This window comes from Numenius arquata, chromosome 14 (assembly GCF_964106895.1).
Source record: "Numenius arquata chromosome 14, bNumArq3.hap1.1, whole genome shotgun sequence".
Taxonomy (NCBI): domain Eukaryota; kingdom Metazoa; phylum Chordata; class Aves; order Charadriiformes; family Scolopacidae; genus Numenius; species Numenius arquata.
The window spans coordinates 18,261,568-18,277,169 of NC_133589.1; the positions used below are offsets into that span (position 1 = coordinate 18,261,568).

The 15,602-nt window shown below is 55.1% G+C and overlaps 1 protein-coding gene across 1 annotated transcript in view; it reads left to right on the forward strand.

Annotated features, from left to right (window-relative positions):
* LOC141471832 (ankyrin repeat and fibronectin type-III domain-containing protein 1-like) overlaps window positions 1-15,602 on the forward strand; it is a 204,033-nt gene that overhangs the window by 158,310 nt on the left and 30,121 nt on the right. Inside the window, exon 5 of the mRNA XM_074158551.1 lies at window positions 5,006-5,134. Within this exon, the coding sequence (XP_074014652.1) occupies window positions 5,006-5,134 (129 nt within the window). The remainder of the gene's footprint in view (window positions 1-5,005; window positions 5,135-15,602) is intronic.

Sequence of the window (15,602 nt, forward strand, 5' to 3'; positions counted from 1 at the left end):
CTTCTGTGGGCACACACTCACCCTTGATGGCTGCAAACTGCTGAGACGTGCTGCTTTTTGCGGAGGCAGCCCACGATCTCCCTCAGAGGGCCACCACAAGGAAGAGGGAGGGCCACTGAGCCAAGGGGACAGGGATTTTGCTTGTCATTGCTTTCCAGTTGTGGTGTTGGGGACACAGCAGTGAGACACTGCAAACCCCCAGCCGGATTCATGCCTGTGCACAGCTGGTGGAGCTGGAGGGATGAATCGAGTCCCTGTGTATTTCTGTACTCAGTCATATTTGGGAAATGTCATTGCTCATCCGCCAGCCTGGCCAGCGAGGGGGTGGAGGGCGGCGCTTCAGACCCTTGTCCTCATCCGAAAGGGCAGCTGAGAGGATTTTTGTGTGGGGATGCTGTGTCCTGTGATGGCTTAGTGAGGTGGCCGAGCCACAGGCAGGATGGGGACGGGCTGCTAGCCCGACATGTCCCTGCTCTGCCTGCGTTCCCACTGTCTTGGTGAACCAGGGGCTTCGGCAGTGCTGGAGTTAGACCCCCAAAAAACGTGCCTGGTGAAGCGACGGGCATCAGGCTGGTGTGACATGGCAGGTGTCACCATGGCACGCAGGTGGCGTGGGAGCTGTGTCCCGTGCTGAGCTGGAGTCTCCCCCCTTGGCTGGGCTGGGCTGTGGTGGCAGCGAGGGTCCGAGTGCCGCTCTAGGCACCCTCCGCTCATCCTGGTTGAACACCAGCACACACCAGGCTGGGGACAGCACTGTCCCCGTCTCCCTTTGGCAGCAGTGTCTGGCTCTGTGCTCCCCTGCCCGCTCTGTGCCTGTGGCGAGGGCTGGGTGCCGTGGCTGATGCCGGGGGGGGTTTGCTGGGCCAGGTCCTGCTGCCCCCACACTCATGTGAAGCGGTTGGTTTTATGGGGGAGACGTCGCCTGTAGGTTTTGCATCCCCATGCCCCCCCCAGCAGCGGCGGTCCTGCCTCCCCAGTGCTGCTCTGCTCTGCTGGGGGGTTTGGAGGGAAGGGCTGAGGATGGGTATTGCTGCACGAGTCTCCAGGGCCGATAATTATTTCTGGGGAAAAGATGCTGTGTTTTGACTTAAACGCTGACATGGGACTCTGAACATGTGTAATCTGGCTGACAGATGGCAAGTCATAGAGGTGTGATTTATGATACAGCACAGTAGCTGAACAACCTTCTCTGGTTGTCAGGAGACGATTCTTCCCAGCTCTGCGGTTGATGTTTCAATTGATGGCTTTCCCCGCATGTCCCCTGGGCTTCTCGGCAGCGTGCGGGGACCGCTGACAGGCTGGGTCCGCTGAGGCCGGGCAGCACCGTTGCTGAGCCACTGCAGAGATGCTGCTTCCTATGGTGGGGTGGGCAGGTCACCCCAAATCCTGCCCGGGCTGGACCATGAGACCCCCTGTGCAGCAGGCAGGGATGGGGGAGTGGTTGTCCCTGTCCCTGTCCCATGGCTGGGTTGAAGCTGGCTCAGGGTGGCAGTGGCTCTCTGGAGCTGCCTGTCCCCACAACCGGCACTTGTGGGGCCAAGCGTGCTGGTACTGATGGGAGAAGGCACGAAAACCTTGCCCATCAGAGAAGTGCACAAAAGGATGGATACCGACAACCACAGGAAATGTACCTTACTCACACAGCCTCTCCATGCCTCAGTTTCCCTGCCTCTACTTTAAGATCCCTAAAGTTGATCTTTCTCAAGGAAAAGAGGCACCTGTTAGCATTTTGTAAGCGCTTGGGAAGTAAAAGTGTGGTCCCAGCAGCATCCCCCTCCCCATGTTAGAGGCTCACTGCTGCGGCCACCCACAGAGCCCGGACCCCGAGCATGACGCTGCTGTGGGAGCATCCTGACCCCGGGAGCATCCCAACCCCAGGGGACCAGAGCAGCCCCAGCACAAGGAGCTCGGGGAAGCTGACCCACAAGCAGGGCCTCAATGGGGCAAGGGGAGTGGGGCAAAGCGTGCTGCCGGTGTTGGGCTGTGTTTGTCTGCGTGCAGCCACAGCAGAGCAGGTATGATTCATTCCCTCTCCTGCAATACAGTTTATGTAAAGCAGCACTGTATAAATAGCCAGATGATACAGTAATGTGCTCCTGGCTCTGCAATTAGTGATGCTTCTGCTGGAGCTTTGGGTGTGGTGGAGGTGAGAGGAGCTGGTTCATCGCTGAGGGCTGGATGAGTTGCTGACAGCTCTCAAGGGGGAGGCACCAGCCCATCAGAGCGGTCACGGCCATCTCCTTCAACCTGGCTGTGAGCAGTTGGAGGCGGTGGGTGAACCGGCTGGGTGACCAGTAGGCTGGGAGGTTGGTCGGGGGGTGAAAACAGCACCAAACATCTCAAGATACTTGGTCACCTTGGCTCGTACGTGGCCTCACTTGTCCACCATGGGTTTGGGGAATCAAGACAGCACCTGCCCTGAGCCAAAGAGCATCGCCCTTGTCCCTGAGCCTTCCCCTGCGATGCTGTGCCGAGGGGAACTCATGGCAAGGCCACATGTCCCCAGGCACACAGCTGGCTTCTCCAGCCCCACCAGCACCCTGTCCCCAGGGGCTAATGCTCCTTCATTCTGAGCCCTGTTGGCACATCACCCTGTTTTGCCCCTGCCAGCTCTTCTTGGCAGACGCTGTTGGCTCTGTCCAGTAGCTGCTCTTTCTCTGCTTTGGGCAGGTGGACGTGTCTGAGTAAACCTCCTGGGTGGGTAATTGTCCCAGTGGATCGCAAGAGGCATGTCTGCCATGGCAGAGGAACTTGTTTGTTGCAGGGGCCAGCTGCCTTCCTGCATCTGTGCAGGTTGTTTGGGATTTCCCAGCCCCCCATCCCTGCTGGGGACCAGTTTGGGAGAGCTGACTCTGACGGTCCCCGGTGGGGACAGGGCATAGCAAACAGGATAACGTTTTCCGGGCAGTCCCCAGATCAACTTCCCTAGCATCCTGGCAGCTGGGGATGGAGCCCTCACCCCTGCAGGATGGCAGGAGCCTCTCGTGGGGAGGTGGGGAGCTGGGGAGCATTAGGGCTGCCCCAGCGGGAGAATCAAATGCCGCCAAGGAGATGCTGTAGGAAGCCAGCAGCACTCACTCCTACCACCCAGCCCCATCCCTGGGTCAACACCGAGCCCTGCTCACCCCGGGGTCCACACCTCCCCCGGGGGCTGCTGAGAGCATCAGTGGCCAGTGCCCATGCCTCCCTAAACTGGGATCTTACTCCTTACAGCAGCGCTTTGACACCAGATCAAAGGGGAGGCGAGGTGACGGGGTGGTGTTAGTGCTGGGCTCTGCTGGAGGGGCTTTCACCAGGCGCCTGGATCGCTCCTCTTCAAACGCCTCTTCCTCCGGCTGCGAGCGGAGGAAAGCTAGGGTTTGGGTTTCTTGTTGGGTTTCTTTTAAGGCAAACCTCATCCTTTACATCAAAGTAGTATTTCTTCTCAAGAATGTAAAGAATGACCCTGGAAGGTCTGAGTGGCTCTTTCCCGGCGGTGATCGGAGAGACGAGAGCCTTCTCCAGAAAGCTGTCTCCACCCTGTCCCCAGCAACAGCAATTCATAAGCTGAAAAATAAATCAATAACCAGAGTTAATGAATTGAAGATGTCTGTGTTTAAAATGTATCAGGGAAAAAACTGTTAGCTGGTCGTGGTTGGCTTAATTATTGTGAGGAAAGGCAGAGAACTCGCGTTTCTGAGAAATACCTTCTTTTTTTCTTTCTTTTTTTGGAGGTATTTTGTTTGGTTGAAGCCTGTCGGGACTCAAGAGGAGAGGAAGATTGGCTTTAGCAATGTGTGTAGGTTCAAAGCCTCCCCCCAGGTCTGTCCCTTATCCCCTGGGACCTCTGTCAAATCCCTTCCCTGCCCAGCCCAGGGCTGGCTGAGCGGTGGGAGCAGGTCATGCCAGCACAGGAGTAAAGGAGGAAGAGAGGCAGCGGCTGTGCCAGTGTGCGTGGCAGGGCTGGGAGGTGGCATCAGTGCCACCAGCCTGGTCCAGTGTGTCCGAGTTGGGGTGTTCCAGTTCCCCAGTCGGCTCCTCCTTTGCTCCCACCTCTGCTTCCAGTGAATTGGCAGCGGGGATGGGTTGTGGCACTGTGTTTGGCTACAAGCCGGGTGTGCTGGCCCTTGGGGTGGGCACTGGGAGCTCCACGTGCTGCCAAGGAGAGCAGAGGCCTGTGTGTCTTTGAGGGGCAGGTGCCTCCCAAGCAAATCTCAGTGCCAGCTGTCTATGTGCCCTCGGGCTTGGAGACCATGTGGTTTTCCCTCAGGACAGCGGTTCTCTTATGGAGAAAGCTGGTGTGGAGCATGGCCCCAGAGCCTGGGGATGCTTTTCTGCCTGGATCCAGGAACTGGGAGCAGCACTGGAGCATCCCACACAGGCTTTGCCGGTGCAGATGGGTCTTGCAGCTGAACCCACTTGCTTGCAGGTGTTTCTCTTTCCTCCCCTGAAACATCTCCAGTGTGGGCTGATTTCCATGTCAGCCCTCATCAGGAAAGCCCTCCTGGTGTTTGAGGCCACCAGCCTGGGAGACCACAGGGGTCTGGGATGTCTCTGAAGGAGTGTGTGGCCATGGCACAGGTCCACTTTACTTCTGTCCGATGATGGTTCCCTGGCTGCCCGACCCCTCTCGGGCAGGCACTGCAAGAAGTAGAAGCAGCTGCTGTTTCTCCAGTGTTGACCATCACTGGTGGCGTTTAAGCAGGAACATACAACACAGGAAGGAGATTTCGCTGCAGCAGGAGGGCAGGACTCGGCGCTGACTCAGCCTGCCAGGCTCCCAGCTTTGGTTTTGCTAACGGCATGCCATGGACCTGTGCTGGTCCTGGCTTCGCAAAGTGATGCTAAACCTGCTGCTGCTTTGCTTCTTCCCCCTGAGTCTGGTGCCACCCTATCCCAGTGCCCCCGATCCTCTGGGAGCCCCCTCCTTTCAGCTCTGAGCATCACCTGGCTTTGTGCTGTGGACCTGCTGCTGGGAGCCGGGGTGCTTCAGTGACATTAACGCCTCTCCTCTCCCCTTCCCCAGGTCGGAAAGCAGCCTCTCTAGGTTTGCCCACCGCTTGTCGGTTAAGCAGAAGCAGGAGAAGAGAAGGAAAGCTGAGTATGCCTCGGCCGAGCTGTCTGCCTTCCGGCCCAGGTCTCTGAGCATTGAATGGTAAGAGCTGCAGGACAGGGCTGGGGGAAAAGGAGCTCCTGCTTCTCTAGTCCCCCTCCTGTCCCTTGTCCCCACCACTGCCACTCTCTGTCCCTGTCCAAGCAGTGTCCAGTGGGAGAACACCCCTTCAAACCCATCCGTCTGCTGCAGAAGCTCCCCCAGGGTATTAAATCAAAACATCCCCCCTCGCCCCAGTGCAGGGAGCAGCGGGGAGCCCCGGGCGGCTCCTTCCTTGGGGGGCTGAAGGAGACCCCACGAACTGAGCCATGGGGGTCTTGCAGAGCTCATGTGGGACACAGACACATGTGTCTGCTGGGCCAGGGCATGTGAGTGCACAACCTCCAGCAGCCCCCACTGCCAACTGCTCTCTCCCCTTCCCTTCCCACCCCATGCTGCTTATCGGAGCTGCTGGAGGATGCATCCCACGGCCCCTTGCTGCCCAAAACACCTCCATCGGATAAACCAGAGCCCAGAGCCGCAGTGGGACGGCTGCAGCCAGCATGGGGGCACCGGGAGCCATGGGGGCACAGGGAGCCACAGCGGCTCCCCACTGGTGCCATGCCCGGGCTGAGTGGGGTGAGGGAACGGGGCTGCCCCAGCATGAGCCACCCTGTGGGGCAGCCCCCTTTGCCCACCCTCCCAGGGACACAGTGCTCACTCCTTCCCTGCTGCAGCACCCGGGGGGGCCCCTCGCACCGAGCACAGGTCTCAGGCTGCAGCCCCTGCTCGAGCAGGGAGTCATTTATCCTGGGTTTCTAAACTCTGATGCAACAGCCTTGGAAGCAGATCACAGTCAACCCTCCCAGCATTAGAGGTGACCTGCTAAGGATATTTAAAAGAGCTGGAAATTGCATTGCTTTCTGCTTCCTTAGATGGATAAAGGAGGGTAAAACTTAAAAAAAAAAAAAAAAAAAAAAAGGAAAGAAAGAAAGAAAAAAGAAATGCTTAGAAATTGCAAGAATGTTGAGTTTGGTTTTCATTTTCCCTGCTTTTTTTGGAGATCTTCCTGGCATTTATTGTATGTTCTAACACTTCAGTGTGAGGTTGTGGAGTCCTCATCAAAGGCTTCCTCTATCTGTGAGGTTAGTTAGGCATCAAAGCTAACTAGGTATTAATGAGGCCAGACAAAGAATTTAAGCTATTTGGTGACAGATTGCTTTCTTCTCCAGTTGCACAACTTTCTTCCCTTTGCTGAAACGATGTCATCAGGAAAGCTGTTCTGCCATTACTATAAATCTTCCAAATAGACAAATATGTGAATTTGTAATATGCCAAATAGGAAAAGAAGCAAAGAACTCATTAAAAACAATCAGGGTTTCTCTTTATACGTAATAAAGAAGCAAGAGAAGTCATTAAATCTCTTTTCTCCTTTTAAATGTCTATTTGAAGCCCCCGGATCCCATTCTAGCCCTGCTGTGTCAAGGTATATTTGTGGTACATTTTTCACTTGCTGTTTCCTGGGGGAAACCATCTGTCTTGGGTTAGTTTGCAAAGCACCTTGTACAGCAGCGACACCACAGCAGCGATAGATGATGCTATTTTATGGGGTTTTTGTAAGCCAGCTCAGAAGTGAGCTCTTGGTGAGGAGGTATCGCCTTTGCCTTCAGTTTGAAATATGCCATCGTGCTGGAGATGGAGGTTGGAAAGCATGAGGGGGAAGGACCTGATGTCACCGTTCCTGCAGGGACACAGGCACGGCTGGTCTGGCCAGGGGGACCATAACTGCCCTGCGGGGTTTTATCCATGTCTGGGGACACCTTGAGCTGGATCAGACATCTGACCTGACACCCAGACTGGAGTGGGCTGGGGTGCTGGGGCTGGGGTGCAGGGGCTCGCTGGCAGTCAGCGGAGGGGCGACCCAGGGGGGTTATGGTGACAAGGACTAGGCAGGCAGCAGCGGGGCAAGGACCTTGCCCACTGCCTGCTCCCCAACCATCTCAGTGTGCTCCTCTCCCTGTTGCCGTGGTCAAGCAGACGACCCAGGTGTACCTGCGTTGATGCAGTGCAGGAATTTAATTGGCTTTTAGGTGGACACAGCCCAATTTCCAAAGAGCGGCTGGAGACACTTGCTCACGGAGTTCTGCCTTCCCGGCAGGATGGGCATGCTGCAGGCAGGTTTTCATGCCTGCCGGTGGTGTGTGTGCCTGGTCCACACATGCACGTTTGCACTCCGGGAGGCACCGGGAGGCTTTTCCCACGTGAGCACCAGTCTCCTCTGGGGCTACATCCTGCAAAGGGGGCACGTGGCCTTTTCTCTGGCGTGAAACATCATTTCTCTCCTTCCCCCATACGTCTTCAGGGATCCATGGTTTTTGTAGCAGGATGAGCATCCTCAGATAGTTGCTCCAAAGCATTGTGAAGGGCCTTTGGAGCCACCGCGGGTGTCTCTGCCCCTGCTCACCCCACATCTTGCCCCTGGAGGGCAGGCTGGGTGCTGTGGCCGATGGAAAGTGGCTCATGCCCTTGCAAATCTAGAGCAAATATCTGCATGCATCAAATGTGTGCGCATTTATAAGCTTAAGCTAAGGTTACCCATGTGTCATTTTGCCTGTCTGTGTGTGGAGGGTGAACATCCCTGCTGAGTGTGATGGGGGCCTCAGCTCACTCCACGAGGGCAGAAGGGGAATGGAAAAATGATGGACAGTGTTTTCCCAAATCAGTGGCTTCTGAGAGTCCTGCCCATCTTAATCCCAAGTCTTGAAGGCAAGGCAGGCCTCATGGACATGCCATTACCTGTTACTGAGGAAGATGTAGAGATTATAAGCACAAAATCATCACTGGCCATTGCTTTGACAAGCTGGCTGTCAGTCGGGTGGAGGGATTAGTGTTTTGTGCCTGAATTTCCTACCACAACACCGTCAGTCCAACCCCTTGTGTCTCTGCCATAGCAGAAATCATCTTTACGTCTCATCCCCACGCAGGGCAAGCTGAGCCAGTTTTCCAGCATTCCCGGTTGTTCGGGTGCTCAGGTAGGGCTGGAGGGAGCTGAGGTAGAAGAGAAGGAGCTGTGCAGCGTCACAGTGTCTGCCTGACACCATGTCCCCTGCCCTGAGTGCTGCCAGGTACAATGGGGACAATAGATCCCTTCATCTCCCCTTGGCCCTTCTCCCTGTCCCTGGGGACACCTCGAAGCCCTGTGGGAAGGGTTGCTGGGTGCTGGCATTTCTCTGGGCCAAGAGATGCAATTATTCGCTGCCACAATAAATAAGGTGTTGAATGTCCCGCGCTGCCTACCCGGAGGTGCAGGGATGCTCCCGTCACAGGTCCCTGCCGTCCGTGCGTCTGTCGGAGCACGTCTGCCCACCTCGTGGGGGGGGCCATGCCAGCAGGTCGCGTTTCTCCTCGGGCACAAGGGAGGCTTTATTCACCCAGCACGTGTTTATGTGCTGCACCGGGCGAGCAGAGCGCGGTCCTGCTTCCGAGCACGGCCGTCGGTGAGTGAAGCCTCATTAGTTCCACTTATTAAAAAAAAAAAAATTGCTTGGGGGGGGGTGGGTGGAGGGAGAGAAGGGAGGGGAAAAGTGAAGTATTGAGAAAACACTTCTCACATTCATATGTTGTTTACTGAAATAAATACTTCATTATTAGGCTTTTTATAGGCTATTTTTTTTAAAAACCAGCACCACAAAGTCCCCAGTGTTAGGGCCCATGAATGTGCTGTGTCACCTCAGCCCATTGCTCCCGGGAGCCGGTGTCTTGCTGCCGGGAGGTGCCTGAAGAGAAGCGCCATGGGGAGCTGGGCAGCACGAGGCTTTCCTGAGCTTGGGGAGAAGCCTGGGGGCTGCTGCTGTCCTGTTTTGTTTCAGTTTGCTGAGTCTTTTCTCCTCCTCTTTGCTGGACGGTGCCTGCTGAGGCTCGTAGGGCACCGAGGCAGCTTGAGCTCCAAATGAGGAAAAAAATGGCAATTGAGGGAAGGAAGGATTTTGGATCCGATTTATTAAAGCTCTGCTTTCTGCTGGTCTGTGATACTAATCTAGCTCCAAAGCCTAAATAGCATGAAGGCGTGCGAGACAAAAACACTCTTTATTTGATGCTCGCCACCTTCTGCTTTTGGAGTGAAGAAATTGAAAGCTGGTGGCTCCCATGGAGCCTTCCTGCTGTCCCTACAGCAACCCCAAAACACTAGCAATCCCTTTTCTCCCCCCGTAGGGCGAATCGAGGCAAAGAGAACCAGCCTCCTCTCCTCTTGTGTGTGTCTCCTGAGAAATGACCTGCATTTGTCTTTCCTCTTGAGTGAGTCTTAATCCAATAAAAAGGCTGTGATCTGCTGGTCCAGGCGTGTGCGGAGCCTGGGAGCCTCTGTCCCCCTCTCACATCCTTCCAGCTCTGGTGCTCGCCGGGAGTTCTGGCCCTGGCAGGTTTGTCCTCCTGGCATCCATTTGTCTCTTCCTTCTCCTTTCCTATGTCTCGATCTGGTTTTCCTTCTTCTGTTTGTTCCTCTCTTGCCTTCCCCACCATGCTCCTTTTCCCAAACCCACCTCTTGTTGTCCACTCTGATTTTCCTCTGTTTTCTTCTTCTTCTCAATCGTTTACTTCTACTTGCTGCCTTTTCTATTTGGGCTTCTGATTTTTTTCCTGCTGACCGGCCTCCCTGCGATCCATGGTCAAAACAGCCTATTCCCATGGTGGCTCAGGAAAAATGCAGTGCATTCCTCGCTTCCCCCGTCCCCTTATCTCGGTTCTGCTCGCTGGCTGCCCACCACGAGCTGTGAAAGCAACGCTGGCAGGAGCATGTTGTCTGGTGGTTAGAGAGGCGAGGAGGCAGCCAGGCGGCTGGGCTTCAGCCCTGCCTGTGCCTTGTTTTGCTGCCTGACCCCTGGCGCGTTGCTGAATCTCCGCTCCTTGCCTCCCTTCTGCAGGAGAGAAGGATGCGCAGCGACCCGGCATCTCCCAGTGTGGACCGTGCCCAGTGGGATGGGGAGGTGTGGAGTGGTTATCCTGCAATGTCCCAGGTGTAGCGGCATCCCTCTGCCATGGGACCGTGGGGCGGTGGCAGCCACCGGGCACGGGAACCACGCTGGTACCGTCGGGCTGGCAGAGGCAGCACACGTGGCTCCGCTGCCATACTCTGCCTTGTGTTTTGGGTTTGGTTATAAAGCAAAATGTTTTTTTTAATGGAAGTGTTTTCATGAAAGTTATTCAAAAATTTTATAATGTAGTAATATTTCCCCTTGGTGTAGAAATTCTCCTGAAATTGCTGTGCTGGGGCGTGAAATCCGTGCCGTGGCAGTGCCCGGCAGTGCTCAGCCCCCTTCCTTTGCTGCTGCCGGCTGGCGTGGGCAGGCAGTGGGGACGACCTGGCCCCATCGGCCGGCTCCTCACGTCCCACCACCCGAACGCCCCTGCAGTCCCGTGGGAGGCGCTGAGCTGCCGGCTGATCCCTCTGACTGTTCCCGAGCCAGTGCACTGGAGGGTTGCTACCTCAAAGCTTGCCCAGAGCCCTATGCTGCTCCCATCACAGCAGTCTATGCTCCTGCAGGACTTTCCCCAGGACTCTTTACTTGACAGTCACGTGTTTGCAAGGGGGAACCAGCAAAAAAGTAAATTATCAGCAACTTTTTGGGAGGTGGGAAGGAGTGTCACCATAAAGACAGAAGGCTCAGAGCTCCTCTGGGTTTCACAGCCTTACTCGAGCTGGTTTACTCCTAACTTAATTTGCACGTCCAAGAAGAGTCTTGGAGCCGCTGCTCTTCCCAACCAAGGAAGGTCTTAGCCTGGACGAGGGGAAATAAGAGGAAGAACCACCCTGAGCCTTTCAGTGGTGGGGAGGAGTGGCACAGCCTGGGAGATGTGTGGGCCTCTGGGAGCCAAGAGATGCTCTGGGCAGGCTGCAATGTGGGCACCACATCTGCACCGGCAGTGGTGTGGGGCAGCCAGCCTTGCCCAGAGCTTCACCTCCCCCATCCCAGCAACCCCAGCCATCGATCTGGGGTGAAAGGCGGCCACCCCCGGCTTGGTTGTGCCAAACGCAGGTCCTGGATGGGCCAGTGTGGTGTTGAAACGAAACGCAAGGCGCTTTGTCTCGACTGGGAGCACTTTAAGCCCTCGCTCGGGAACAATGGCCAAGCTATGGGGTCATTTGTTCTGGTATTTCAGCAGCTCCTCATGATTTATGGGATGTTTTGTTCTGCTGCTTGTCTTAGCTTCCCCCTCTCCACCCTCCCCGTCTCCATCCCTTCTCCATTTCAGCTCCTCCTCCCCCCCGCTCCCAATTCCCCTAATAGCTGTGGAGCCTCTCTGCCTTATGAAGTCATGGTATCTGTGACTTATTGAATTAGCCGTATGGGAGCTGGACTTTCACACCGTGCTGTGCTCTGCCAGGGCGTCCCGGCTGCCCGGGAAGCCAGCCCGCAGCAGGGCCCCTTGCCCCAGGGCTCCGGCCAGCCTGAGCTTCCCCCCAGCCTGGCAGATGGACATTGCCATCAGCCGGCTGCAAGAAAGTCGGTTTACGGGTGGTAAATGTGGCCGAGAGGAGCTGCAGCCCCAGCGAAAAAGTCTGCAGAGGCTCCCCTGGACCAGGGCAGGACCGGGAGCTGCCAGCTGCTGGTGCTGCCATCCCCCCACCCTCCCAAGACACCTCTCCACGGGCAAGATGGGCACCAGTTAGGGAGCCCCAGAGCTTTTGGTGTTGAAAGGGGATGTGGTTCAAGAGCTTGGCTTTACTCCCAGCACCCTGAGGATGGCCATGGTTGGTGCCTCTGGGTATATGGGGGGGAGCAGGAGTTCATACACGGAGCCCCAGAGCTGGTGGGACATTGGAATCAGTGACTGTGAAGGATTCACTGATGGGGATGGGGAGGACTGAGCCCTCAAAATACCTCCCTGAAATTTGGGTTTGCCTTTAGGAAAGCATTCAAAAGGAGTAATTTATTTGTGGAAAAATCACCTTTTATCCTTGTTGCCTGTGAGTCAGCCACAGATGGATAGAGGCTGAAGGGTAACTGCTGTTCAGGGTGATACTGATGCTCCTGCTGCAGCCAGTCCTTAGCCCGGGGAGGGCTTTGCAGTGGCAGAACAGTCCTGGTCCATGCAGCTCTGTGTCTGCTGCCCCGTGCTGCCGGCAGGGAGCTGGGAGCACCCGGGCTGGGGGTCACGGGGGAGTTCAGGGCTGTGCAAATCTGTAGGGTTTGTGCAAGGCTTGTTCCTCCCCTCCTGATGCCACAAGCCTCCATCAGCCCAGGTTTCCTCCTCCTCTGGGGAGAGGCAGCTCAGCTTCTGCTTACGAAGAGGCTGGAGCAGTTGGGAGAAGACCAAGGGCCAGATTCTCTCTCTCTGCAGCATCGTGATCTGCCACCGCCGTTGCTGGCTCCGGCAGCTCCAGCACTCCCGTCTGCATTTGTTTCTCCTGTCACTTCAGTGGGAAAAATTGAGCCCTCTGGGAAAGTAACAGAAGGAAAATGTTCAGAGAAGACTGATTTCCAGGTTCTCCCTGTCTGGGACCAGAGCCCTCAGCCAGATCCCTTCCTCACTGAGAACACAGGAAGTAAATATCATTTATTTAAAAGACAAATTTAAAATTTTGTGCCCATGCATTGTTCTGGCCACTTCCCTCTGCTGGTAGCTGATACCTCCAAGCCCCTCTAAGATTATTTCTCAGTGCTGCATATCTATTATCTCCAGCACACTTTGGTTTCTCTCAAATAGCCTATTTGCCTGATTTGTTTCTTTTATTCTCATTGTCTCTCTGACATTTCCCGTGGCCTGGATCTGCAAAGCAGGATGGATGCCTTGGTCCTTACTGAGACATGTGGAGGATGCTGTTCATCCTGCATGATCTCAACTGGTTCTTCCCCATGGCAGTGTCCATGCCCAGAAGGTGCCAGTCACCTGGATTTGCACAGCAGACAGCCCAAGCCCCGTGGTTATGCTGGGAGGAAAGTGCAGAGATGCTGCAATCCTTAGTATGAAGGGGAAACCTCATGGATGTCTGAATCGTAGTGTGAGTCAAGCCCTTCCTGATGGCTCATGGATCCTCCACACCAGCTGGTATTCCCATAGTGTCAGTGTGCTGGATTTGGAGGGTCTTAGCTCTCCCAGTCCTCTTAGTCAGCACACAAAAAAAAAAAAAATATCTCAATATTTTTCTTTTAATGAGAATATCCATTCAGTCATGGTTTCTTACTAGTGGTCGGATCTGCAGACCTGCCGACTTTGAACCTGGCTTCTCCATGAGCTGATGTGCACCAGGGGAAGGGCAGTTTGTGTGTCTGGAGCAGCCCCAGCAAGACGGGCAGTGTCCCCCAGCCCCCGGGCTGCCAGGCTGTGCTTCCCCCAGCCCGGAGATGGCTTTGCCCTGGGAGCAGAAGGGATGGCTAGGCTTGCTGCTGGTGCTGCTGGAGACACTGGGGTTGGGAGCTGCAGAAGCATCAGCATTTCCAGATAGTCCTGAGAGCTGGCACTTTCAAGATATTTGAGTGCTTTTAATCCTCCTTTGTCCCTTAAACAGCAGTAGTCCCTGCTGTGCAGGTTTTTGCTGCTCTTAGTTTCCTGCTGGCTGAGACACTTCTGCCTGCCAGAGCTTCAAGAACCTCCTGTTTGTCTTCCTGGAGAGCGTCTCTCAGTGCCAGGTCAATATTGGACCTACTGGCTTGAATGCTGGCAGCATAGGCAACACTCAGCAGGATGGCGAAACTGGAGGTGGGCGTCAGCCCAGGACACTTGGGATATCAAGGACCAGGTCTTCAGATGTCTTGAGATCTCTCCCCATCTTGGTTTGAGTCTTTCCTGCTGTCTGCATGCTCACTCTTCAGACCTATCCCTCTTACCCACCTTTCTTCTGCCAACTTGCTTAGTTTTCAGAGGAGGCTTGTGAGCCCAAGTGAACTCCACGTCAGCTGAGCCTGGTGGAGGTCAGGGAAAAGCAGTTACAGTCCCCTCTGCTCCTCACTTCCAGATTTCCTCCCATTCTCCCAAACATCGAAATATTCATCCCAGTGCATCCTGCAGTAGCTCACTCTCCAGGGACATTCCTTTTCCTGTCCCACTTTGCCACTGTTGCCTTTCTTTGCACTGCTTACAGGGCAGGTGGGATGGGGATGAAGATCTTCTGCCACAAAGAGCTGTTGGGCGATGTGGAGGAGGTTCAATGCTTTGCTTTGTCCAAAGTGGAACTGGACACCTGGCAGCAGTTGCCAGTGTCATCATGAGAAACTGCACCTTCATTCTTCACAGGGTCTTCACTCTGCCCGTGGTGCAGAGGTTCACCTGAGTCCCCTCCAGGTCTGTTCAGACAGAGTCTGGTTTCCACCCAAGAAATGTTCCAATAGGGCCCATAAGAGCTCACCAGTTAGTAGCTGGGAAGTAAATCGCTCCTGCTGAAGTCAGGGCAGGCTCCTTACTGATGGTCTGCTGTGAAAAGCTGTTGTTTCTGAGCTTTGAAAAACAAACACATGACATTATGTGGCCGCACTTGCTAAGCGTGGCAGCAACAGCAGCTGCTGAGCTGAATGGAGCTCCAAGAAACAGCTCTTCTTGGCATTATCAGGGTTGACTCTGGCCCACTGCCCCAAGAAGAGCCACTGTCACCTTTGGCGGGATGATGTGGTTTGTTGAGTTGTGTTCTCCATTCAAACCCTACAGGTGTCCAAGCGCGTGGCTGTTGCAGACTCTGAGATGGCAGGAACTGCAGGTAGATCCTGCAGCGTGGTTACTCGGCTCTTCCCACAGTCTTGTTTCTCCTCTTCGCTCCAGGGCTCCACATGTAAGTGCTAAAGTGGCCAGGGGAGAAATGACCCAGATGAAGAGAGTTCCCAAACCCAGACTGACTGATCAAAGTTTCTGACCTTCACCTATTGCAAGGAGAGTGCCCTGGGCTGGGGGCCAGGGATGAAGTGCTGGCCTGTGGCATAGGGGACCTGGCTTCTCTGTCCTGCTGAGTGACTGAGGGCAAGATCTGCCCCTCTTTGTGCCTCACTCTTTAAAAAGGAGCACAGCAATGCTCACCTCTTTTCTCAGGCACTTTGAGATCTGCTGATGGAGGAGCTGGCATTTAGGACACTTGGTGACTGAGGTCTTCTGCTGGCAAACCCCTTCCCCCAGCCCCAGGGACAAGATGTGGGCTGGCTCCGAGCTTGGAGCTGGCAGGTCGAGCTTTACTCTTTGGCTTTGTAAGTTTAGGATTGCGAAGAGGAGGAAGAGTTGGTTAGAGCTAGTGGCAGGGATGGAGGTGGCAGATGAGTCTTTCTAGGTCTGGGGAGATCTGGGCAGGTATAATCTTAAATTCTTTTAAATGTCACTGTGCACTGCGATTGGGAGTCAGAGGGTGCTCACTCCTGTTGTGTGATGGAACCTTCAGCCTATTTACAAGTCTGGCCTATCTCAGAAGAATCAAGCCTTGAAGAGGAGACTCCTCGGTGGGTCAGTACCTGCTGCCTCGTGCCAGGGAACAGCCTCGAGGGAAGAGACAGCCCGGCGAGGCTTGGCTGGGTTCCTGGTGCTGGGAGGGACTCCTCAGCCTCTGGGTCTTGTC